Below are 24,258 nucleotides of genomic sequence, written 5' to 3' on the forward strand. Positions count from 1 at the left end.
TTCCTTTTTTTCGATTCAGCAAAGCGAGATAGAGCGTGCACCGTGCAACAGAGATGGAGAAAGCAATGAAAACGCCGTTCCGTTTTAATGGCTGCCGCGAGAAGGTGTAGAATGAAAAACGGTGAAATTTTACTGAAATAGTGCTTGAAAAATGTGCTAGTGTAGGAAAGGTGGAAGAAAAACTGTCCCACTAATCGCTACGCACAGTGTACGAGTGTTTTCCCAGCTGTGCTCGCTGTGGTGAAGCAGGTAAAATCCTTCTCGGAAAAGTGGCCAACTTTGGGCCTGTGTGTCTCGTCTGTTCTGTCCACTTTTGTTGAAGAGATTCCTCCTATTGTGTGTGTGTGTGCGCGCTGGTTTGTGGTGCGAGCTCCCTGGCTAGTGGCGGCGACGATGACCCGCTTCGTGGAAGTTATGTTCATGCTAAAATAATGCGTGTGGTGCGTTCTAGAAGACGAACCGGAAACCTGCACTGTCTCCTTCGGGGCCAAAAGTAATTCCTGCGACCGTCACTACCGTCGGGAGTCAAAGATCCAGAGGTGCGTGTGCATGTGAATGTGTGTATGCATGTGAGTAATGTGTATGTGTGTGTGTGTGTGTGCCTTAGGGTGTGTGAGTTGTGTGTATGTAGCGGAAGAAGTACGCCGCCACGGCTGGTTGCGACTGGCTGCGCCGCCGGTGGTTCCTTTCACGGTTCTCTTGGTGTAACGTGTTACATTGTGGTGTACAGTCACGGGCCAGCCAATTATGTTCCGGGCGAGTGAAAATGTCCCTGGCCCTGGCTTGGGTGTGTACGGGACAGGCGCCACACGGGTGTGTGTGATTATCTGCTAGGCAATATGCTCATTCTGCAACATCCCAGGATGAGTCAATCTGTATGAAAATTTGTTTCGCTGGAAAGTGTGAGCAAGGTGAACAAACTCATTCTCACAAAGGAAAAGGAATCCATCGAGGAATCGTGCTAATTATCGATGGGAAAGTGTGGAAAACAAAAAGTAACAATAACCTGATCAGTTTTCTTCAATCTCTCTTGCACACGGGTATGCAGCGACGAAGCTCCAAAAAATTGGCCTTTTTGCAAAGATTGCACATCCGGCTACGTGGTAAACATACATCTAGTAAGACCGAAACAAAGCAGGCCTAGCTGAGAATGTTATTGCGTCAAAGATGAAAGGAAAAGATGTGTGGACCCTGCCAGGATGGAGAACTTTGTTGTTTGTTGTGAGCATATCCTAATTTCAATTGAATCACGAACCATTGCAGTAATCGGAAGTGAAAATACTTTCTCACTGGAATCCATTCTGAGCATACTCTCGTCCTTTTTTCGTCCCCCTCTCCTGCTGCCTTTTCTCTGTGGTGCATTGCGAAATAAGCTGATTTATTTATTTATGTACCCTCCCCAATACCGCACCCCCTCTCATTTCCTTTTTCCGGAAAAATATGGAAGAGTTATGTATTGAAGAGCGCCACCCACCCGATGGATTTTAATTGCAAGTCAAGCGTTCCGCGGAACTCTGGCAGCAGTAACGTACCATGTTGGGAGTCAGCCATTGTGCCACAAAGACCGCTGATCAACTTCCCAAACCGGGCATTACAAGACGCTGCGGTGCGTGAAAGATAAATTGAAGAAGCATCGAGGGGGAGGACCGAACGATGCACGAAATCTAGAACAGTTCGAATCCGCGCTACTCCGGGCAAACACACGTTCCGAACAAACGTTTTGCCTTGTTGGATGTTCTGCAGAACGAAGATGATGCTTCCAGAAAACGCGGATGTTGAGCGAGCCTGCTGGAGTAGGAGTGCAGGAGCCTTCAGCAGTAGGTTCTCCAATAACGCAGACTCCACTCTCGAATGCTCGGTTCGCGAGAAAGCATCGCAGCTTCTCTCTAGCAAAGAGGCGCGTCGTATGTTGAGATGAACGGTTCGCGATGCACGCATCTCACTCTGCACTCACTCATCGCTCTCGCCGGAATGTTGGAGCGCGGATGATGACGGTGCTCTTTCCACCGTTGGAGCTAGCTCACACCACAAACGCCACCCCGCGAGTGTTGTGGGGTGGGCTTCAACACCGTAACTCCATCCACCCATCCCCATACCCAGCTTCCTGCCAACGACAGCGCCATCCAAACGGGGAGGTTCCGAATTGGCTTGACCGGAGAACCAACTCATCTGGCCCCCCTTCTGCACGTCACGTCACGTCGGACACGGTGTGCCGGTGGTCAGCGAGAGAGTAGCAGCGCACGGAGCAATGTATTATTCATGTGCAGATAGAAATGCAATGCAAACCGAATAATGACATACGAAACTAAATAACATACACACACGCCGTGCACCTTGTGCCTGCGCTTCCCTTTTTGTTTGAGCTGCACTCTCGAATGCGATATGGGACACCATGACGACAGGCTCAGGCAGGCACACAGTTCCTTCCCGCTGCTCGGCAGGGCGGTTAACCGGCAGGGCTGGTACAGGGGTAGTACAGCATGTACTCCTCACAAATACACTCACCGCCATACGTACATACCGACCGACCGCGCACACGTGTGACTGCCAGGAAAAGCGGGGAGAAGCGGGGCTCGGTTGGGCTGCTGCTGCTGCTGGTTATGTGTTTTTGTATTATTAATCATGTACCCGTTTGGAGCTTTTATTTCAACAAGTACATAAAATTAAGAGTACTTCCAACCAATATCGATTGCGCACGCTGAAACACCCGTACCCGTAGAGCAGCAAATGGCCAGAGCGGCAATTGATGGGGAGATATTTAAGATGTACCCCGGAACCGGAACGATTATCTGGTGGTGTCTTGTGCCTTGAAGGAATGTTTACGTTTTTTTTAAGCATCACAAAGGAACAACCGGGTATCGCCAGGATCAGGCATGTTTTGTCATTCTTTTCGACCTTCAAATTGCGCCACCTTTGAGGCCATTAGCGTCCTGCTAAGGACATGTCGGTATGTCCGCTCTGACGTTCTGTACAGGTCGAGCTCCCCACGAGCGGCCGCCGCTGTGGGAATGCGCATGAATGAAATATGTTTCGCATGTACTGTGAAGACTACCCGATGCCGATTTCGTGGTGCGTATATATGGTTGCTTCTTTGCTGTGTGTCATCACGGGACGGGATGATCCAAATGCCTCCCGGTCCGTGTGGGCCACCCCCGTCCGGCATGCCAAACCTGGAGCGGGATGCTGTATTGTGCTCACTCTCTACCAATGGCTGTTTCCCTTTCCGGCTAACTGTTTACTTCGCACGCCGAATGCGACGTGTTGGTTTAGCTGTCTTTCTTCCAGTATCCATTCGCCGGCTCTTTCTGTTTCTCGCGGATTTGTATGTGTATGTAGGTGCGAGAGTGTATCCTGGCCCGGAGGATCCCCTGGGGCAGTTTAAAATATTGCGGCATGTTTGGCGGCAGCTCGATGGCTGGAGGAACGTCGAAATGATAATAGTGTCATTCGCTCTCGAATAAAATTATCCACTTCAAACGAGTTGCGGCCAGAAAATATGTTCTTTTAGCTGTGTTGCAAATCATGAGGTTCGTCCTTGAAGCGGATTTTGGGGAATGAATTTACTATTCATTTACTGCTTATCAGGTGTTACGAGCGCTTCGCGGTCTTGTCCAATATCGCGGCGTTTCTGGCGACTGTATCCACGCCATCACTTCGTTGGGAGCCTTCCACGTCGCCTCCGTCCGTGTGGATGCCTTTAAAATATTTAACCAACTGCGTCGTCCAGTGCTTTTCTCATTATCACCTCTATTTGAGTCTAATGGATGAAATTGGTTGCACAACAATGTTGGTGGTTGCCCATACAGCCCGTCATGGTACGGGCCCATCAGTTCGTACTCTTGATCCTTTGACAATCCTTTGATGCTAGGGTGTGAAGTTCCCGAGCCTATGAAGATCGTCCCTAGGATCAGGTTAAAGAGAACGCATAGTACCGCTAGTCCTGCCCATCTGCCTTCTCAGGACGATGGAAGAGAAGCTTTTGGTGTGAATTTGAAATGAATTTAATATACTCCATTAATACGTGATTGTGTGATCGCAATTGTTTCCTTTCTCATGGTTTTTTTTTTCGCTCATTCCAGCAAACGTAAGCGCTACGCGGAGAAAAACAATCGAAAATGGATGTCCTTTGAGCGACGGTTAGTGCACTTGACTTCCAATCGAAGTATCAACTCTCTCGATCGTCTGACTACGCACGGTCATGGATCCGAACGATAATCACCACCCACAGCCGGCAGCATCGGCAGACGGGACTGGCGGTCGTGGTGGGGCGCATACAGGGGCAGGGCCGTCTAGCGGCGCGGGAGCGCCCGGTTCGGCAGCAGCGGCAGCAGCAGCGGCAGCCGCAGCAGCAGCCGCTGCCTACCACCATCAGCAGTACTCGCAAACCCCTCCGCATCATCTGTCGTCCGGTTATGCTGCTGCCATGATGGACCATCATCATCACCATCAGATGAAGGATCCTTACTACCATCATCATCACCATGGACGACACTACACAGATCCGTATGCCGCGATGCACCATGGGCATGGAGGTGCTGGCTATCATGCCCCACCTCACGGTCCTCCGCCTCCTCCGCCGTCGGTTTTGGGTTCGATGCATTCACAGCATTCCTATCCGCATCACCACCATCATCCGCATCAGAATCCTTACGGGCATTCGTACCATCACCAACCATCAGCGGGCTATCCCGGATCGCAAGCGTCGGCCGGTATGCATCATCATGGCCATGCTCTCCATCATCCGGGCCATTCTTCATCGATGGGACAGTATGGAAACAGTCAAGCGCAACAATATCCGGGTTACGGACAGCTTACCGGATCAGTAACCGATCAGCAAACCGCCGGCGGACATTATGCAGGATCTTCCACGGCTTCGCACCATCATAACGCTCCGCTGGGTGCTGGTGGAGTTGCGTACCGGGACGATAAGGATATGCATACAGGCCATCCAGATCACAGTGGTATGGGGCCCAGTGTCCCCGGAAATGAAGCTTCTGGCATGGGAGCGCTAGCAAATCCTGCATCGACGGTTATACCTCCTGCAAGCGGCACTGGCAGTGGTAGCGGAACTAGCGGCAAACGAAAGATTGAAATCCTTGATAATATATTGATAAAGAAATCCAAAAACACACCATCCGACACAGGAGGAATGACGAGCATGGGCAGCATGCACGCCACCACCAATCACAGTAATGTGTACGGTGTTCAACCGTCGGATCCGGCACTTCTCAGTGGTAGTGTCGCGATGGGTGCAGGAGACAGCTCAAAATCATCCTTCCAGATGTCAAATATACTGGACGATAAAAATGCAACCAAACAACCATTACATACACCTTACTCGGCGACGGAAGGAGCACACACGGCCACAACGCATCATATGCACTCGGTCGGAGGAGGGCACAGTGAGCGTGAAAAGAAGGGCCATGAATCAGGCCACTACCACCACGGTAATACTGGCGGAAGTTCTAGCAGAAAATCTTCAAAATCAAAGGGCGGTGGCGATTCGTCCAAAAACGATCGATCGACCGGATCTTCGTCGACTATCGCCCCGCCAAGCGCGGGCATCGGAGCTGAAGCAGCAACTGAGTTGCAGCAAACACCCGCCGCCCAGCACATGGACTTCGATATCTCCGAGAAGCTGAAAGAAATGGGAGAGATCAGTGTGAAGCCGGTATCGAAAAACGATGCCAGTGCCAAATCGCGTACCAGTGAGCTTGAGTGCAACGAAGAGATTTCTCTGGAAATCACCAAGAAAGATGCAGCCATGCGGAAGGTGACGAATCTACGCAAAAACATCAAGGAGGTGATGGACGATAATCAACTGGATGCATCGACGCTGGCCGCTCAGCGCCAGGAGTTGGAGCGTTTGGCCCGCGTGCAGGAACAGCAACGAATCATTCGCGAAGTTCAGCGTCAGCTAGCGCTGGAGCGCCAGACGAACAAAACCGAACAGAAGGTGATGCAGTTCTTGCAAGGGCATGCGTCCATACTGAAATCACAACAACCCAGCACGTCCAGTACGGCGGCAAGCGGATCCGGGAGTGGGATTGCTTCCACGACCCCGATCCGTGTCGGTTACGTTAAGAATCCGTTCGAAACTCGAGGTCGACCGCCAAAGAATCGACAGCTGATCGTTTCTACTGCCACGACAACACTACTCACAGCGACCACTTCGTCGGCTTGTTCGACGACGACTGCAACGACTAATTTGACCCCTTCCGTTAGCATTGCTCCGGTAAAGGCGGCTTCGCTTGCTGCCACAAATAGCGCTTCCTCCTCGTCGACCATTCCAGCGCCTGCATCTTCTCCTACGATCATTCCGGTGCGTACGTTCGAAGAGATGGTAGACTCGGAGGAAGAGCTAGAACCGGAAGACGAACCGGAGGAAGAGGATGAAGACAGTGAGGGCGAGGTGATTGCTTTGCCGGAGAAGAAAGAGATAGTGACAATCGACAGTTCGTCGGACGATGACTGTATCGTGCTGTCGGATGACGATGAAGAACCCGAAGACGAATCGGACGACGATCCGCAAAACAGTGGACTGCACGTGAACGACGCGTACAACGTGCCCGATGACCAGGGCCGCGTCGTCATCAACGTTGGACACGCCGACGGCGAGGAAGACATATTCCTCGCACCGCAGATCGCACGCATCATCAAACCGCATCAGATCGGTGGCGTACGGTTTCTGTTCGACAACATCATCGAATCGATCGAGCGGTACGATTCGTCGACCGGGTTCGGATGCATTTTGGCACACTCGATGGGGCTCGGTAAAACGCTACAGTTAGTTTGCTTCTGTGATATATTTTTAAGGCACACCAGCTCGAAAACGGTCCTGATCATTATGCCCATCAACACGCTGCAGAACTGGCTGAACGAGTTCAACACCTGGCTGCCCGAGGACGCGGAACACAGCCCGCTGCGGAACCATGGCGAGGTGCGTGCGCGCAACTTCCGGATACACATCCTCAACGATAGCCACAAGACGCTCAAGTCGCGCTCGAAGGTCGTGCTGGAGTGGGCTAAAAATGGAGGCGTGCTGCTGATCGGTTACGAAATGTACCGGCTGCTGAGCCAGAAGAAGATGACCAAGAAGAAGAAAAAGAAAAAGGGCGCCCTGCTGGAACCCGAGGAGGAGAAAGAGTCGACCGAGGAGCAGCGCAACATGTTCGACGACATTCACGAAGCGCTGGTAAAGCCGGGCCCAGATCTTGTCGTGTGTGACGAGGGTCATCGGATCAAGAATTCACATGCGAGCATTTCGGTTGCGCTGAAGCAAATCAAATCCAAGCGTCGCGTGGTGCTGACGGGCTATCCGCTGCAGAACAATCTGCTCGAGTATTGGTGCATGGTGGACTTTGTGCGGCCGAACTATCTGGGCACGAAGACGGAGTTTAGCAACATGTTCGAACGTCCAATTCAAAACGGGCAGTGCATTGACTCCACGCCGCAGGATATTAAGCTGATGCGCTATCGGGCACACGTGCTGCACTCGCTGCTGCTAGGTTTCGTGCAGCGGCGGTCCCATTCGGTGCTGCAAACTTCGCTCCCGCAGAAGGAAGAGTATGTGCTGCTTATACGTATGACCGAGTTCCAGCGCAAGCTGTACAGTGTGTTCATGAACGAGGTTGTACGGACGAAAGCGGTTCCGAATCCGCTCAAGGCTTTTGCCGTGTGTTGCAAGATCTGGAACCATCCGGATGTGTTGTACAATTTCCTGAAGCAGAGCGAACGTGATCTGGACCTCGAGCTCGAAGAACCGGAACCGCCGCCAGTACCGGGAGCCGTCAAACCGGGCGAAATTCCATCCACAGGGATTACGCCAGCCACCTCGGGTACGGCGACTCCAATGGAGGTCGATAGCGCTGGTACCACTAACACAATGGAAGTACCTCCAATACTCTCCACTGTATCTCCGGCATGTGCTGCTGTTGCTGCTAAAGGAGGTCGTAAAAATGCAGCCGCCCCGAAGCCGGCCAAACCGCTGGCACTGAAAAAAGACGGTACACCGCGGAAGCCACGCACGTCGAAAAAAGCGGCTCTCAGCAACAAATCACAAGCTGTCGGAAAGGATGGCAAGATTGTCCCGGCGGCCACTATTAGCCCTAGCAATGTAAACAAGGACCCGAGTTCGATGATGATGGAAACGGGCTCGGCACCGACGGCCCCTTCAGCTACATTTCCTAAGATGGAAGGCGTTACGAGCGAGTTTCCAACCGACGAAAGCGTGGTCAAGCAGGAAGCAGGTACCCATATGTATCCGCAGCCAGTGGATGGGTCGCAATACCAGGCACCCTATCCTTACCAGTCTTATCCCGGGTCGGGTCCGATGCCTCCTGGTCAAAGCTATGGCAATTACAATCAGGACATGCATAACATGATGGGATCGGATCAATCAAACGCGTACGGAAATTCATACGATAATACCGCTGCTAATGGACAGTATGGAGGAAATAGTAATCCGACTGGACCTGGTGGCACTGCCGATCCGTACAATAACAGCTATGGAAGCAATTACTACAGGAATGATTATAATTCTTCTTATAGCCAATCTTCTGGATATGGCACAAGTGGACAAGCGGCGTCGACTGGATCTTCAGGATACGAACAAAATCAGTATCCTTATGGCGCGAATACCGTCGAAGGAGTACAGCCTCAAAACTCTCAGTATCCCCACAATAGTGGCAGTGGTTCGGGAGGGCAAAACTCTCAACCAAACAATTATTGGAGTGATAGTTCTACCGTGAATGGTAGCAACAGCTACTATGACCCTCAACAACAACAACACCAGCAGCAGCAGCCTCCTGTCGTCGCTAGCAATGACGTTAATGGAGGGACAGAATCATCTTATCCGGGGTATGGCGCAGGGTATGGGGCATCGAACGGTGGTACTCAACCGCAACTAACAGCGGATACCGGTGATACATCTGGTTTGTACAGCTATCCGAATGCAGAGCAGCAAACTTCGTCTGCAGCAACCCCTGCTCCACCACAACCAACAGCAACGTCCTATGAAGATTACAATTCCTCCGGGACTTTGCCGGCCAATGGGCTTCCCAAGTGGAATGGTGAACCGACGACAACCAATGGTAATCACACTTCTGCCGCTGAAGGAAATGCCGAACTTCCGCCGGGACAGGTCACCAACGCTAAAGCTACTAGCAATCTAGAAACCATTCCTGCACCAGTAGCCTCGGCCATAGATCCAGCTCCAACTCCGGTGGAATCTACGTTAGAGACTCCTGACGCCAGCCACGAAGCAACTTCAATCGTAACACAAGAGCAGGCTAATGCTCAGTACGCGAATCAACCATCGCTGGAAGATCTCAAAGATCCTGTGAAACCTGATCTTACCGCCGAAAAGCCAGCTGAAATCGGCGACATGGATACGAAAGAGATTGACAAACTGAATGTTGTTGAACATGAGATTAAGCAGGAGATTAAGGAAGAGGCAGAGACCGATGGAGATTCTAAAGAGAATAAGCAGGAAAACGTGCAGATAAAGCAGGAAGAGCAAGACGAGCAGGTGGTCCTAAAGAGCGAGGTTAAAGTTGAAGAAAATGGGGAGAAAGTACCGACTGATGCAAGTGGAGAATTGTCGGAAAAACCGGCGGACGATGGTTTGAAGGAGGAAAAACCCCTCGAATTAGCCGATGACGTAAAGCCCATCAAGAAAGAGGAAGCGCCGGAAGAGGTTGCAATCAAGCAAGAGGTGAAAGAACAGGAACAGACATCTATCGATTCTGCCACTGCTGCTGCCGCTGACGAGAAAAAGCTTGAAATGGACAGTAAACCAATCGAATCTGAGCTAGCAAAGAACGAAGACGATAAAAATCGGGTGAAAACTAGCGAAGATGGCGAAACGAAAATGGAGGAAGAGGTGGCGGTGCTTGGAAAAACTGAAAATGACGAGGAAAAACCCAAAGCCGACACGGCGGTAGCTCTGGAAGAAGGAGAAGTGATTATAAAGGAAGAGAAAACCGAATCTCCGGCAGAAGATAAGGACAGTTCAACAACCACCACAACGTCGTCGACAACAGCTACGACCACGGCTGTAAGCTCTACCGCTACCACGACGACGACGACGACGACTGCGACGACGACCGCTGCTACTGCGGCGGCAGGTGGTACAAAGGAAGGCAAAGGCAAGGATGCCAAGGATGAAATACCGTACGAATGGGCGTTCGAGCTGATGAAGGGCTACATACCGGACCTGTTGGAGAACTCGCCCAAAATGGACATATTCTTTTGCATACTGGAAGAAAGCATTCGGCTGGGCGATCGTTTGCTGGTGTTCAGCCAAAGCTTGCTGACGTTGAACCTGATCGAGCGATTTCTGCAGCGTAATAAGATACCTGGCTCGGAGCACTATTGGTCCAAAAATAGTAACTACTTTCGTAAGTATAGCGGTTCGGTAGTTTGAAGGTGTACGAATTAATGTACTTGTACGTCTCTTTTCCCCTAGGACTGGACGGTTCTACGGTGGCCCAGGAACGGGAAAAGCTCATCAACGAGTTCAACTCTAACCCGAACGTGCACCTGTTCCTGGTGTCGACACGCGCTGGCTCGCTCGGCATTAATCTGGTCGGTGCTAATCGGGTGGTGGTGTTCGATGCCAGCTGGAATCCCTGTCACGACACGCAAGCCGTTTGCCGCGTGTATCGTTACGGTCAGAAAAAGCCATGCTTCGTTTATAGGCTGGTGATGGATAACTGTCTGGAGAAGAAGATTTACGATCGGCAGATCAATAAGCAGGGCATGTCGGACCGCATAGTGGATGAGTGCAATCCTGACGCTCATTTGTCGATGAAGGAAATCACCAGCCTCTGTTACGACGATGGTGAAGATGGCGAAATGAAGGATTTTAGCGAGGAAAAGGACAAATTCATCGATATCGTGATGCAGCATCTGCTGGAGTCGCACTCGAAGAAGCTGACGAAGGCACCGTTCGCCCACGAAAGCTTGCTGATCGATCGGAAGGAGAAGAAGCTGTCGTCGGCGGAAAAGCGTCAGGCACAGCGAGGGTACGAGCTGGAGAAGCAGGCGGCAACCAAACCGCAATACTCGTACACATCCATGGGCACTACTTACCGGGCGATACGTACATCTGATGGGTCGATCATTCATCGTCCTGTTGCATCGGTAAGACACTCATGTCACATACAATTCGTGATCTTTGCGGTAACGGTCCTGTTTACAACTTTCAAGGTGCGTCCCATGCAGGCAGGAGATGCGAACAAAACGAATGTAGCTGGAGCACGGCCAACGCGTTGGATACCGGCTGAGGTGTGGCAACGCCAAGGCATGACAGCGCAAGAGATGACACTTCCGATCGGTGCGTAAAGCGACATTTTTCATTGTAATAGTATTGAAATGTATCACATTACTTTGCCACTTCCTTCTTCCAGATGTTGTGATTCCAACCAGCTCCGCGGACAAATCCAACATCGTACTAAAGGCGGGCCAGAAAGTGATGGTGCTCAAGTCTCCGAAGGGTATCTACATGCAGCTAGAGAGTGGTAAAATTATTGCCATTCGCACAGCATTCAAGGTGGGGCAAAGCAAGGATACGCCACCGGCGAAAGGAGGCATCATCACTACCACACCAAGCGCTGCACCCGGCCGCCGAACATCGAACCTGTCGTTCAGCACAACGAAAGCATCCTCTACGCTACTTGTGTCGAAGAACGGGGCCGGTGCTAGTGGTGTCAGTGCGGGCGATTTTTCCGAAGGAAACTCGTTGAGCATTGCGTCCAATTCGGACGATGACGAAAAATCCGACTCGAGCATTCTTCCACTCACGATCAACGATGATGGCGACAGCGAAAAGGAGACGATGAGCGTGGATGACTATCCCGATAAACCAGCCTCGAAAAAGGACGCCGACGTGGAGCATATCGTGAGCGACAGGACGACGGATACGATGATGAGTAGCACGAGCAGCACGAGTAACAGCAGTGGCATGACAGCACCAACAACTATGTCGTCCACTGTTTCTTCCTTTACGAATGCCTCTCCTGCTAAAAGCGAATCGATCGATAAGTTCCCGATGATCCAGTCGGCTTACTCCCTAGCTCCTCAAGCGCAGGGTCATGCTTCCTCGCAGCGTTCGGGATCGGGTGGGTTAGCGCTACATGGTTCGCAACCGCCGACGGTGCAACCAACAGCTACCGTCACCATCGATGACGATTCTCCACCGATGAGGGAGAAGATGACGTACAAACCGAACTTGGTCGAGCGCAAGACAAAAGCATCTCCTTCCTCGCTCAAGAACTACCGGCATAAGGCTAGTAAAGTGCAGGAAATCAATACGACCAACACGACAGTCGGGGCAGCAACATCCGTGACCAGTGCGGTGGTTGTCTCGGCTACGAATGCTCTTACTACAACGGTGGCAAGTAATTCGAGTGCTGCGAGCATAAATCACGGTGTTCCGGCTTCTAAGGTGAATGAGATAGCACACAACAATCCAGCAAACGATGCTTCTGCTGGAATGTACAATCCCAGTGCAAACACACACAACAGCGCGTACCATTCGAGTATGATGATGAACAATGACAAGATGTCAGCTAGTCATACGGGTGGTAATGTACCGGGAACTCAAAATGCGTACGGGCATGGAGCCGGATCCGTGCCAGGATACTCGACTGCATCGCATGTGACTCATCCAGGGAATAAGTTACCCATTACAAGCACTACTCCATCGTCGGCTACGGATACGCTGACGACTGGCTCGCATCAGTATCCGGCTGGTCCAACGGCAAGCTACGGAGGACACTCGACGACACCAGCGACAGGATCGGTGGGGGGAAAGAATCAAGGTCAACATACGGGCACGGGTGTCGGACACACAACCGGTATGACTTCTGCTTCCGCTTACAACAACAGCACAGTTGGAAGCGGCAACAAACAACATTCCTCGTGGATGCCTTACGGTCCTCCAAGCTCTGGAACTGCATCTTCAGGCAATACGCTGCCGTCTGCTGGCTATGGCCAGATACCCCAACAGCAACAACAACCGCACATGCATGCACATAGCAATTACTCCCAACAACAGCAACATCAGCAGCAGCCCACACAGCATCATTACCAACCGATGGGTGGCCAAATGCAACACCGATTGCCGACCCACCAACCAGCTCATCCTCCCCATCTTGGCCTACACCAGCATCAAGCTACTGCGGGCGGTGTGCAACCTCCACCACCAGCACCACAGTACGAGTCTAGCTTGAACTTTCTCGAGAAAACGACATCCGCACTAATTAACAACCAAAATCAAAGCGAATTCCAAGCCTCCCTAAGTAACATTACCCGTTCGCCCACGCCCACCGATGGGTACATCGATTACAACCCGAAACCGACCGCTCCATCGACGAAGAAGGGCGCTGGCGGCAAAGCAAAAACACCCAAAGCTCCCAAAAACGATTACAGCGCCGCAAAGAAGGCACTCAACAAGCGAAACAACCCTTCGCCCTACACGCACATCTCGTCCTCCTCTGCGTCGTCCTCTCCGTCCGCATCGCCGGCAGTGATGAACCACACGCAACACACTACGACCACCGTTCCAGCTCCAACCGCTGCTGCTGTTGCTGCTGCTGTTCCCAGTGCTTACCATCATGGGTATCATGCGGGAGCTGGAGGCACCGGAGCACCGGCTGGAACATCTCCAGCGATGGCATCAAATCAACCGGCCGGTCTGTACTACGATCAGTACGGTCAACCGATCAATCAGCACCATCAGCAGCATCAGCTGACCGGAGGATACGGTACGAACAGCGGTATGATGGGAACACCACCGACCAGTACGAGCAGTACGAACAACAACGGCCATGTGCAGGCATCACACCAACCGGCGACCGTGGGCGGTGGCTATGGAAACGTGCTTCCTCCCGTGTCGTCATTCGCTGGTGAGTTATGGGCGGGTGTAGAGCGTCAAACTGTTGCTGCTTAGTACATGCGAGCGATTGGAAGTATAACACGCTTTATTCTTTTCTTTTCCTCATTTGTCTGCTCATTACGGGGGATTTGTTTTGTTTTCGTATGTGCTCGTTCGTATGTGCGTTTGTATGTGAATGATGCGAATGATTGTGCAGATTATCAACGGTTTTGGGCAGACCGGGATTACAGCTAGAAGCACATTTGCAAAGCCTGTTTAGAGATATTCATTGTGGAGTGTTTTAGAGTTTTAATTTAAATTATAACATCATTTTAGTCATTTTATGCTATTAATAATCAACGTTTGTGGTTGAACCGTACTGCAGCTTTCTAACTCTACGGTGTGTTGCGCATTTTTATATGGTGGTTTCTCATGCAATAATCTGGGGCTTTATGTATTTGCTATCATTTAACACATTCGTCCATATAATCACACTAAATGTGGGTTGTTTGTTCTGGTTTTGTACATGTGTCCGTGTTGTCTCTTTTCTCCTTCGTGTATTTCTGCTGTGTGCGGTTATTGTATAGGTCCTTCATACACATCAACCAGCAACAGCACAACATCAACGGCCACCGTACGCTCCAACTATTATCAACCGTCGACGGGCTCCGCAGAAAGCGGCAGCATTCCCGCAGGGATCAGTTCGACTCCACAACCACCAACAATGCACGCGACAACGGACACGTCATCAGCCGGTTACTCGCATCATCCGACACCGGCAGCACAGTCCCATCATCGTCCCGCTTCACCGTCGCAAACCGTAGCGCCACACTACTCGCAACCGCAGGCGACGGCAGGCTCAACGTCTTCCAGAGGCGGCAGTGCGAGAGGATCATCCAGCGCTTCACAGCAGCAGCAACACCTTCCGCATCATATGCAGCAACCTCAGCAACACGCGCCACATCATCTGCAATATGCCGCGCAGCAAACTACTCCAGCACCAGCCGCAGTACAGCCCGATTACTCGATGCACACGCAGTCGGTGCCTCCGTACAGCTCGATGGGAGCCGCACCTTCAACTACGGACATAGGAACAGCTTCCTCGGACACTGCAGCAGCCGGTGTTTACCAGCAGCAACAGCAGCAGCAACACCATCCGTCCCATCAGCAACATCAGCAGCCGCATCAGCAACAGCAGCACCTTCACCACTCTACATCCGTTTCCACCGCCGGCTCCTTCATTCCCTACTCGTCCACTCCTTCATCCAGCACCGGATACGGTGCTGCGGTCCCTTCGGTAGCCGTCGCAAGCCAAAATGCTACAACCACCACCACAACCAACACGGTTGCATCGGTTGCGTCGTCGAGTAGCGCCACCAACAACGGATCCGCTTTCCATCGTCCGGAGAGTGCGTTGACCGTGGGCACGGCTCAGGCCCCCTCTGCTGCTGTGGTTCCCCCTGTCTCATCGTACGACACACCGCCAACGTACATTACCGATGCGAACGCACCGACCACGGCCTACCACCAGTACCATCACGCACCCTACCAATCGTCTCAGTACCACCACCATCCGCATCAAGCGCAAGGCTACTATCCTCCGCCGCATCCGCCACCACCATCGGCCTACTCGTACTACCCATCATCGGCCGGACCGTACGGGGTGAGTCAACCGCCGGGAGCACCGGCAGCGCCGCCAGCACCCGCCGGGCCCGGAATGGGTCCAGCGGACTCGCAGTATCACACATACCCACCACCGCCGCCGGTGTCTGCGGCGGGGCAAGCGACGGCAAGCAGCTACAACTATCCACCGTACCCAAGCCAACCGGGCGTTGGCCAATGGCAATAGAAGCGTAGATCGGACAGATCCGTTTTCGTCACTGCATTTACGTCGCTGTCAGCTGTACATAGAGAAGCATATATACATGTGTTTGTGTTCGTGAGTGTGTGTGTGTTATTGTGTGTACGTGTCTATTTAGTGTGCATATACGTGTACATAGGTATTACTTTGATCGTATCCTCGCACATGAAAACACTTCAAACGTTCAGCAAAAAAAAAAAAATAGTCGACCGATATCTACTACCTACAGAACAACAACAACTACTACTGCTACTACTACTACTAAATGCTAAAGCCCTTATATTGATAGTACCATAGTAGTTACTATTCCTACAGCTACAACGTTCAGATCTATAGTTATTAATTACAAAAAGCCATCCTACTATCGACCTACATTGCATAGCTTGAACAGTTTGACGGCACATGTTCCTATCAGAGAGCGAAAGAACAAACACCAGTTTTGCTTGTAGATTCTCAAATGCTAGTAGCACAGATGGAAAGAATGCAGTGTAGCAACATTGACCGTAGCCATGGTAACGAGGGCAAGCATATTCTCAGTATTATTTCAGTGGAACCTAAAGGAGAAAATATCTTAGTGTGGTTGTTGGGATGGTTTAGCGTCCCCGTGCCGGTCTGCGTTAGAGTAATCGGTTGTAAATATGGATGAATGTGTATATTCTAAGGTCACCCCTCTCGCATCAAACACTCATGCGCATCGTATACTGAAGCTTAGCTGTAGCTGTCGACTGCTTGCACGCTAATCGATGCAAAACAATAACAAACGAGTAAAATACGAAAACACACACACGCACACACCCAAGATAAAGAGAATATGTTAGGCACATATCAGCTAGATTCAATCTGACTGAGGGTTTGAAAAGTGAAAGATAACTTACTGTGCAATTGAAAATTGTCCGTCGAGTATTATAGTAATGTGGCGCTACTTTTAAGTTTAATTGTTTTAATTTCCGCAAAACTAAAGCAGTTGCTCGCCCGTGTAGGCTTCTGTTTGTTCTTCCGCATCCTGTCGCACACAATGCACGCGCGACATCCATCCCCCCCATGTCAACAAGCGGTTGGATAGTTTAATGTTTCGAAAATGCGCACTAGAAAGCGTTTAGTCTCCTGTAGAATGTTGTAATAGCGTCGTCAAAGCAAAACAAAATGTGTGTGTGTGTGAGTGTGTGCCGGATAAAAATTAGTAACGCAGAGCAGCGTTCGTTTCACTGATAGTGCTGTTACAGGTGTAGCCTAAAGACCCTACCTGGTACAGGGAGGTACAGTGGGCCTCGATCTCCGGGCCTCTGGTCTAGTGGGTAATCTTCCATTAATGACATAGAGTAGCAGATTTGTCAAGCGATTGATTCAACCAAAATAGTAGTAACTAAGAGAACCCAGCTATACTCAAATACTTCAAAACGATCGTGTGATCGTGGTGGCATTTGGAAGTTGACACACGTTATACGATTGCGCTACTCTGATTTTAATGCAAACACTTACTGCTCCTAAGTAAATACGATAAGCCGCCGAGGTGAAAACGATACTCCAGTGCGAGTACCATACTAAACACACACAGATCTACACACACACACACAACACTACTAGAAAAGCGTGAGCAAAGGCGTAAGTAAAAAAAATCTAAAGTATAGCAAACAAAAGCAACCTATCGTAATGCTGCTACAGAAAGAATGGCAGGATATAAGTAGACACTACAATGTTCAGGAAAGTAGCATACAATTAAAGGCGATTAGGAAACTAACTTATTCGAATGTACTTGTTCGTGTTTGTCTTCTTTCTTTTGTGTTTGTTTCTATAATGAAACCCGAAGGAAGTCCAGGAGGTACAGACGGAGAGCCTTGCTTCGATTTGCTTCACAAGCTTGCTCTGTACCGGTTCGCGTCAGGTGGACTAACGAATTATGATTGCATTTTCGTTCACTTTGTCCTGTTGTGTTGAGTTTAGATACATTAATTTGAAGATGATATTGGCCAAGAGAGAGAGAGAGAGAGTCTTCTTAAACACGACGACGGTTGATTCATCCCACACAGCTTCCTTGTAGCAAGGCAATATTTACTAATACTACTTAAGTAGTGGATGTGGAAGTATGCGACCAGGATTTTTGAATAATATAAGAAAAACAGAATATAAAACAATACAGCTTGAATTGAAGCCTCTAGAGGCGCATGACCCATTTTTGCTATTTTTGTCTGTGATAAAGGTTGAAGATTAGCTATTGCTGCGTCATCATGTTTAGACCGTGTTTAAAAGCTCAATACTCAAATGACCACACCTTCCGTTAGTTTAGCGTCAATCTTGCAAGACGCTAGTAGTCAGGCGCACTGCATACTAAGCAGGCTGTGTTTCTACCTACATTTTTTTCTCTTTTACCTACCTCTTTCGGAGTTTACGCAATTGATACCCTCTTTTTTGTTGAATTTAACGAGGTTCGCTACACCGCACGTAGCCATAAGCTAGTTGTGTTTTGTGTGGTTTTATTGCGCGCCATCATCTGCGATTGCTTATGCTCAACGGAGCAAAAGAGAGAAAGAGAGAATAGCGTCCTAAAGGTGTGTTTTCCACGTGGCCATTTACGCTTCGAGCCGCGTCATTCGTGCACTTTCCTCCCAAAGCCAAGCGGCCACCTCATCGTTACGTGCGTACTTGCTTAACTTCTGCTCCCGGCAGTCGCTGTAAATGGCAAAACAGATTTCGGTGTAGATTTCGGTTTCGGTGACGATAACCTTGTCCCTGAAACATCCCCCCCCCCAAAAAAAAACCCTAGCATTAGTAGTAGCACTTACGCATAGTATTTGCCGCTCTCCTCGGCCAAATCTTCGTCCAGCGCAGTGTAGAGCGTGGTTTGTGCTCCGGACAGTGGAGTTTTGAAGGCCACCCGAAGCAAAGGTTTCACAAGTTTGCTAAGAAATATGATAAGAATAGCGAGTTGGCGAGTGTGTTGGGTGTCATGGCATCAGCAGAGCGTAACACAGCCTACTTACTGATCGAACAGGAAGAACAGAGATCCCATGTGACGGGGAAGATCCGTATCCACCGTACCGGGATGGACGGCGTACGCCGTTACACCCGTACCTTGCAGCCGTTTCGCCAGCTCCCTGGTGAACATCACGTTGGCCAGCTTGCTTTGGCAGTAGGCCGTCACCTGGTTGTACGAGTGCTCACTGTTCAGATCTTTCCGGTTGATCTTGCCGTACTTGTGCGCCAGACTGGACAGATTGATGATCCGACTGGGTGCGGATTCCTTCAATCGGTCCAGCAGTAGATTTGTCAGAAGAAAATGTCCGAGATGGTTCACGCCCAGCTGCTGCTCGAACCCATCCTTGGTGAGTGCCTTCGGGCATGCCATTACCCCTGCATTATTGATCAGAAGATCCAATCGCTGCTCCTCCTTTAGGAATCTGTACAAGATGTTCAATGACAATTCTTAAGCTATGAAGCTTTCGCTAACGGCACCATCGCTCTCACCCCGTGGCAAACTTCCGAATCGAGTCCATCGACGAAAGGTCCAGTTGGCGCACGTGTATATCGCCCAGTCCAGTCTGTGCGATGATATCGCTGCGCGCCTCGTTGGCACGCTCCAGCGACCGGCAAGCGATATACACCTTGCCGCCACGCTTCAGCAGCTCACGGGCCGTTTCCTTACCGATACCGGTGTTGGCTCCGGTTATGAGGATCACCTTGCCATCGCACCGTGTGTTTTTCCGAAACTGACCACCTTCGATGATAAGCCTGGTTCGTCGCGTGGCGTCGAAAAACAAATCAGAGTTAAAACGTAGATCGCAGAATACAATAGAACGAGAGAATGTTCAGTGAAGAGCAAGTCCGGCTGAGTCACCTAGCAAGTTTGTACGTTAGGACCGCTACGGCCGCTCCTATCACGACACTCAGCAACATGTTGTCCTCTGCGCTGCGCTTCTCACACGTTAACCTGTCCGCGGCACTGTACCGACTGATGGGTCGTGGTCGCCACCCGTGTCCGGCAGCTGACTGGGAGGAACTGAGTCGACGCGAAGCCACATGCTGCACGTGCTCGGATTGTAATGGATTTTTTCTGCTCCATACTCCATGCACCACGAATGCCGAGAGAAGAAGCCTTTCCACACACATACGCCCGCCGTTTGGCGATTATAATGCTCGCCATTTTCGCCACTTCGTACCCAACGGTTCCGAAACCTTATCTTAGATGGGGAGTCTGTTTTGGGGGGGAGGGGCAGTACATGCGAGGAGCGGGGTGGTTTATGGATCGAAATATAATCCACACGCGCGCGCGTACGGCACGGGGGGGTGAACTTGGCAATGAAACAATTATGTCGACCGTAGTGGCTTCCGAAAGGTGTGACGAAGGAGGGCGCCCTGACCACGATGAGTGGGGACACCAGCGTTCACGTGCCACGAGGAAAGCGTTATGATGCGCATAGTATACGAAGGCTTTCCGATGAGATAATCGCATTCTTCGGTGTGGGCCATTCACCTGGCTAATGCAATTCATCTGGGAGGTGTAGGATTACGAAGGTGGGCTAATGCTATTCACATTAGGATATACAATTTAAGTTTTTGCTCTCATGCTTCTTATCAAATATCTTCTACAAGTGAATTAGGTTCAATCGGTAGAATTCGAACAATCGTATCAAATTGATCGTCGATGCGATAAGTTCCGATTAGTCGACAGTTTTAATCGTGATCGAAAATGTCTGATTAGAGTTGTTTCAGTGTACGAAGATAGTTTCATGAGGAATTTTACGGACTGAGAAAGCTCAAGTCCATGTACTGCTGATATTGAGGAGTCTCTAAGCCAAAATCCAAAATGGAAAAAGCTAAGCCAGATAATCCACAATACATCTGAGTTGTTGATGGCCGAGAAGTGCTGAAGAATTGCTACTGTTTTGAAATTATTGCAGCTGTTCACAGCGAAATCTGATTTTGAAAATCCGTTAGAGCGTTAAATGTGCACAAGAGATCTCATATATGCCAAGACACTGGAAGGACGTGTACGTGGAAGACACTGTACAAGGAAATCCGTACAACCAGACCTTTTTTATTTCAAGTTTGCTTATTAGACCATATTCCGTTTGCTTTTGATTTAGTGTTTATTTTCTCAGTATTTCTTAGACTGGGGTGGCTTTAGTCTTTAGTTCACAGTTTCATAACAGCCGTAGCCTCATAGTATCCGGTGCAGGAGGTGGAAAATCGTTGCGAAAGATGAATCTCATTCAGCACCAAACTGCCAAAATCAAACTCTCCATACAGCCGGAGTATTTCACTCGCATCGAACGTAATGCGCCTCCGTTCTGCTTCCCTCTCGCTTACGGGTTCCGTCTGCGACACCCGGAACAATGAATTGATAAGCGTGGCGTGCAGCTTCACGTGATCGTACTTCTTCTGCATCAAACCTTTCGCTATGAAGTACTCGTAAATTTGATCGGCTGCTGTTTGCAATGCCGGTGATTCGATTTTCGCGTACAGCACATCCACAGCGTGTGGATCATCGTTCATGTACTCTAGCCCACGGACTCGAATCTCCAGCGGACCGTTTTCCTTAACTATTGGGCTGTGAAGTAAAAAGGAGACACGATTAGCATCCTTAGTATTATGAGCCCGGTCGCCCATGAATCGATGGGGCGCACCTTAGAATTGATTCCTGACAATCGAGCAATATTTGTGCCGCATTCGCGCGATCCTCGTTATCCATCAGACTCATCGTGCATAGCGTTATGTGCAGCTTTTCCGGCTGCTGAAACAGAGACTCGTCGACGCTGAATGCGCGAGGCAACTTGTTGACTACTTTGTGGCGAAAATCGAGAAACCGCTTCGTAACCTCCGGAACGTTTAGGGGAACGGAAAGGAAATGCGTGAACTGTTGTTTGTTTCGTGCTCCTATAACGATCAGCTCGATTCGGGACCGCGCTGAGGACACCGATTTCCTGGAGGTGCCCGAAACCACTATATCCCCGGTAGTTCCTTGTTTGGGTACGCGTATCTGCGCCTTCGTTTCGGCTTCCAACCGTTGCCGGGTTTGTCCCTTGGCACCAATGATCATCGCATAGAATGCTCTGCAAGGGACGTGAAGGATCGCATTAATCAAAATGATTCCACCGCTTTTATCCAGGATACACCACTTACGAGGGGACATGGAACGATGTTTGAAATTTGCCCGTGTTGGTCACTTCGATTTCGTATTCCTCTTCACGCTCATCCTCTCCGTATATGTCCTCTTCCACGTATGCTAGCGGCCGTTCGGAAGTCGCCTCTTCGTGCACCGTGGATTTCGTCTGATTGACACGATAACACCGCGTCCCGATCCACATCAGTTGAGGGGACATTACGTCCATTCTGCAAGGTTTTATTTGCTGATTTTGGGACGAAAACACTACTAAATATGCACCAAAAAACAGCTGAGCAGATCCGTGCTGGCGACAAATGTTGTTTACAAATGGATAGCATTTAGTTTACGACACATGTTTCACGATTCGAATCTCCGAACGCAGCCACTGCACGCATATAAACATTAGGCGCACGCAGCCGTTTAACGTACGCAGCCCTCGGAGAACTGTCAACAGTGTGTGTTTTGTTTGCTCCTCGTGTTTTTGCACGCGCACACGTTCCGCCGGAGAAATACATTTTCATCATGAAAGTAAACGAAAAGAAGCGACCATCTGAACGGGAAAAGTTGGAAAGACGTGAACGTAAACGGCATCTGCGGCAGGACCGTTTGCTGGACCGCGTCCAACAAGAGTTCGAAGCAATAGAAAAGGAGAAGGCATGCACGGCCACGGTCGAAGTCGCACCCGTGAGTGAAACGGAGCAGGTGTCCACCGTCAGCATAGCGGTACCGGGTTCGATCATGGATAATGCTCAATCGCCCGAACTGCGGACATATCTGGCCGGTCAGATAGCGCGAGCCGCTTGCATTTTTCAGATCGACGAGGTGATCGTGTTCGATGATTGTGGCCCAAGCAACCAGGTTACGGACCGGCTGGGCACGATCCAAACGACGGAAGGAGCGACCTCGGCCCGCCGCTGCTGCATACAGCTCGCACGCATCCTGCAGTACCTCGAATGTCCGCAGTATCTGCGAAAGTACTTCTTCCCGCTGCACAACGACCTGAAGTTCAGCGGGCTACTGAATCCGCTCGATTCCCAGCACCATCTTCGGCAGCAGAGTGAGTTCGTGTTTAGGGAGGGCATCGTTACGAGTAAACCCATGAAGAGCAATAAGGTCGGCGCGTTTGTGAACGTGGGACTTTTGAACGATGTGCTGGTATATACAGCACTCGAACCGAACCTGCGCGTAACGGTAAAAATGCCTGCGGGTGCTGATTTGAAATCGAAGAAGATCCGGGCAAAGGTTGTTCCGCCTTCGCAACCGCGTCAAGAAACGGGCATCTACTGGGGGTACTCGGTACGGATTGCTAACTCGCTGTCACAGGTATTCACCAAATGTCCGTACCGCGGAGGGTACGATATGACGATAGGCACTTCGGACAGAGGTAAAAACGTGCACGAGATCGAATCGGGCAGTCTTTCGTACCAGCACGCCCTGATCGTGTTTGGAGGCGTTCTTGGTCTAGAGCCGGCGCTAGAGAACGATCAGAAGCTTACGGTTGACTCGGTGGAGGATCTGTTCGAGCAGTACGTGAACACTGTCCCAGCGCAAGGATCGCGCACGATACGCACCGAAGAAGCGATCCTGATTTCCATGGCGGCACTGGGCAACAAGCTTAAGCCCGTGAATGCTCCAAAACCGTTCACCAGCTTTGAGGCCATTCCACAGAGTCAGGACACTGGCATCCAACAGTACGCGTTCAATGCAAAACGCTCCAAGATGGATCCGACTGATGCGCAGAACAACGGGAAACCAGCTGCCGTCTCAAGACCACCACCGGCCGAGGATAAGTTCGGAGATATGTCACGCTTTGATTAGAGATGCTTCCGTTGTGCGATTAACAATAAAGATTTATTTTGGGCAATTTTACTCGCCCGACTGTCCATTGTTTAGTGCGGCCATTTCGTTGCGTATCTGGATGACGGCCTCGGAGAGAGTCTGTGGATGAATGCCAGCTTCTAGCAGCTTCACGCAAATGTCGAGCGTTTCCGAGCTCAGACCGGTGTTGAGGAACTGCGAAATGTTTTGTATGTTGGCACGAACCAGCTGCGATTGCTGCAGGCGCAAATAGAGGTTTGTGTTGCTGTGCTCATTGCTGCTTGGTTCAGGCATGATGGAAGCGTGTGTGAACTGTAACAGGCACCACCGGATTATGATAAAATAACACAAAACTGAAGGAATTTCCCCGTATCTTACCTGCGTTGGAAATTTTAAACCAGCGATTTGTTTACGGCGTTGTGTTTTGCATTCAAGAATCGAATTGAAAAGGTCACCCAAGTTTTCTCCTAGGCAGGTAGTTGTCACTTTGACAGTTCAGATCGATTTTCAAAAATGTAAATAAACGGCTGTCAAAAGGATTGCTGAGGCGGCTGCCAAACAGACAATGGCCCAACCTGGCACCCTTTTGCGGCCGTTACG

General features: G+C 50.3%; 4 protein-coding genes across 13 annotated transcripts; 2 read left to right on the forward strand and 2 right to left on the reverse strand.

Moving 5' to 3' along the window:
* The first annotated feature begins 6 nt into the window (after nucleotides 1-6).
* On the forward strand, nucleotides 7-17,883 carry LOC118512041. Of its 10 annotated transcripts, none has more exons than XM_036055858.1 (7): nucleotides 8-249; nucleotides 452-569; nucleotides 4,080-10,400; nucleotides 10,469-11,145; nucleotides 11,212-11,338; nucleotides 11,412-13,910; nucleotides 14,467-17,883. In XM_036055858.1, the coding sequence occupies exons 3-7, from the start codon at nucleotides 4,199-4,201 to the stop codon at nucleotides 15,726-15,728; spliced, it is 10,767 nt and encodes a 3,588-aa protein (XP_035911751.1). In that variant the 5' UTR covers nucleotides 8-249; nucleotides 452-569; nucleotides 4,080-4,198; the 3' UTR covers nucleotides 15,729-17,883. The 10 variants fall into 10 exon arrangements, with proteins under 10 accessions (XP_035911755.1, XP_035911751.1, XP_035911748.1 ...); XM_036055855.1 differs by having other exon boundaries at nucleotides 452-539; XM_036055859.1 differs by having other exon boundaries at nucleotides 455-569.
* A 267-nt stretch (nucleotides 17,884-18,150) lies between these two features.
* LOC118512093 (retinol dehydrogenase 12-like) lies at nucleotides 18,151-19,739 on the reverse strand. Its single transcript, XM_036056057.1, has 5 exons — nucleotides 19,573-19,739; nucleotides 19,203-19,466; nucleotides 18,719-19,135; nucleotides 18,521-18,637; nucleotides 18,151-18,407 (listed from the first exon to the last, which is right to left on the reverse strand). The coding sequence occupies exons 1-5, from the start codon at nucleotides 19,629-19,631 to the stop codon at nucleotides 18,308-18,310; spliced, it is 957 nt and encodes a 318-aa protein (XP_035911950.1). The 5' UTR covers nucleotides 19,632-19,739; the 3' UTR covers nucleotides 18,151-18,307.
* Nucleotides 19,740-20,754: 1,015 nt separating this feature from the next.
* LOC118512096 (activating signal cointegrator 1 complex subunit 1) lies at nucleotides 20,755-22,173 on the reverse strand. The gene is made up of 3 exons (XM_036056062.1): nucleotides 21,858-22,173; nucleotides 21,362-21,787; nucleotides 20,755-21,285 (listed from the first exon to the last, which is right to left on the reverse strand). Exons 1-3 carry the CDS (start codon nucleotides 22,064-22,066, stop codon nucleotides 20,871-20,873), a joined length of 1,050 nt encoding a protein of 349 aa, XP_035911955.1. The 5' UTR covers nucleotides 22,067-22,173; the 3' UTR covers nucleotides 20,755-20,870.
* Nucleotides 22,174-22,274: 101 nt separating this feature from the next.
* LOC118512090 (putative methyltransferase C9orf114) lies at nucleotides 22,275-23,725 on the forward strand. Its single transcript, XM_036056054.1, has one exon. It carries the CDS (start codon nucleotides 22,363-22,365, stop codon nucleotides 23,656-23,658), a length of 1,296 nt encoding a protein of 431 aa, XP_035911947.1. The 5' UTR covers nucleotides 22,275-22,362; the 3' UTR covers nucleotides 23,659-23,725.
* Nucleotides 23,726-24,258: the final 533 nt, after the last annotated feature.

This window comes from Anopheles stephensi, chromosome 3, assembly GCF_013141755.1.
Source record: "Anopheles stephensi strain Indian chromosome 3, UCI_ANSTEP_V1.0, whole genome shotgun sequence".
Classification (NCBI taxonomy): Eukaryota; Metazoa; Arthropoda; class Insecta; order Diptera; family Culicidae; genus Anopheles; species Anopheles stephensi.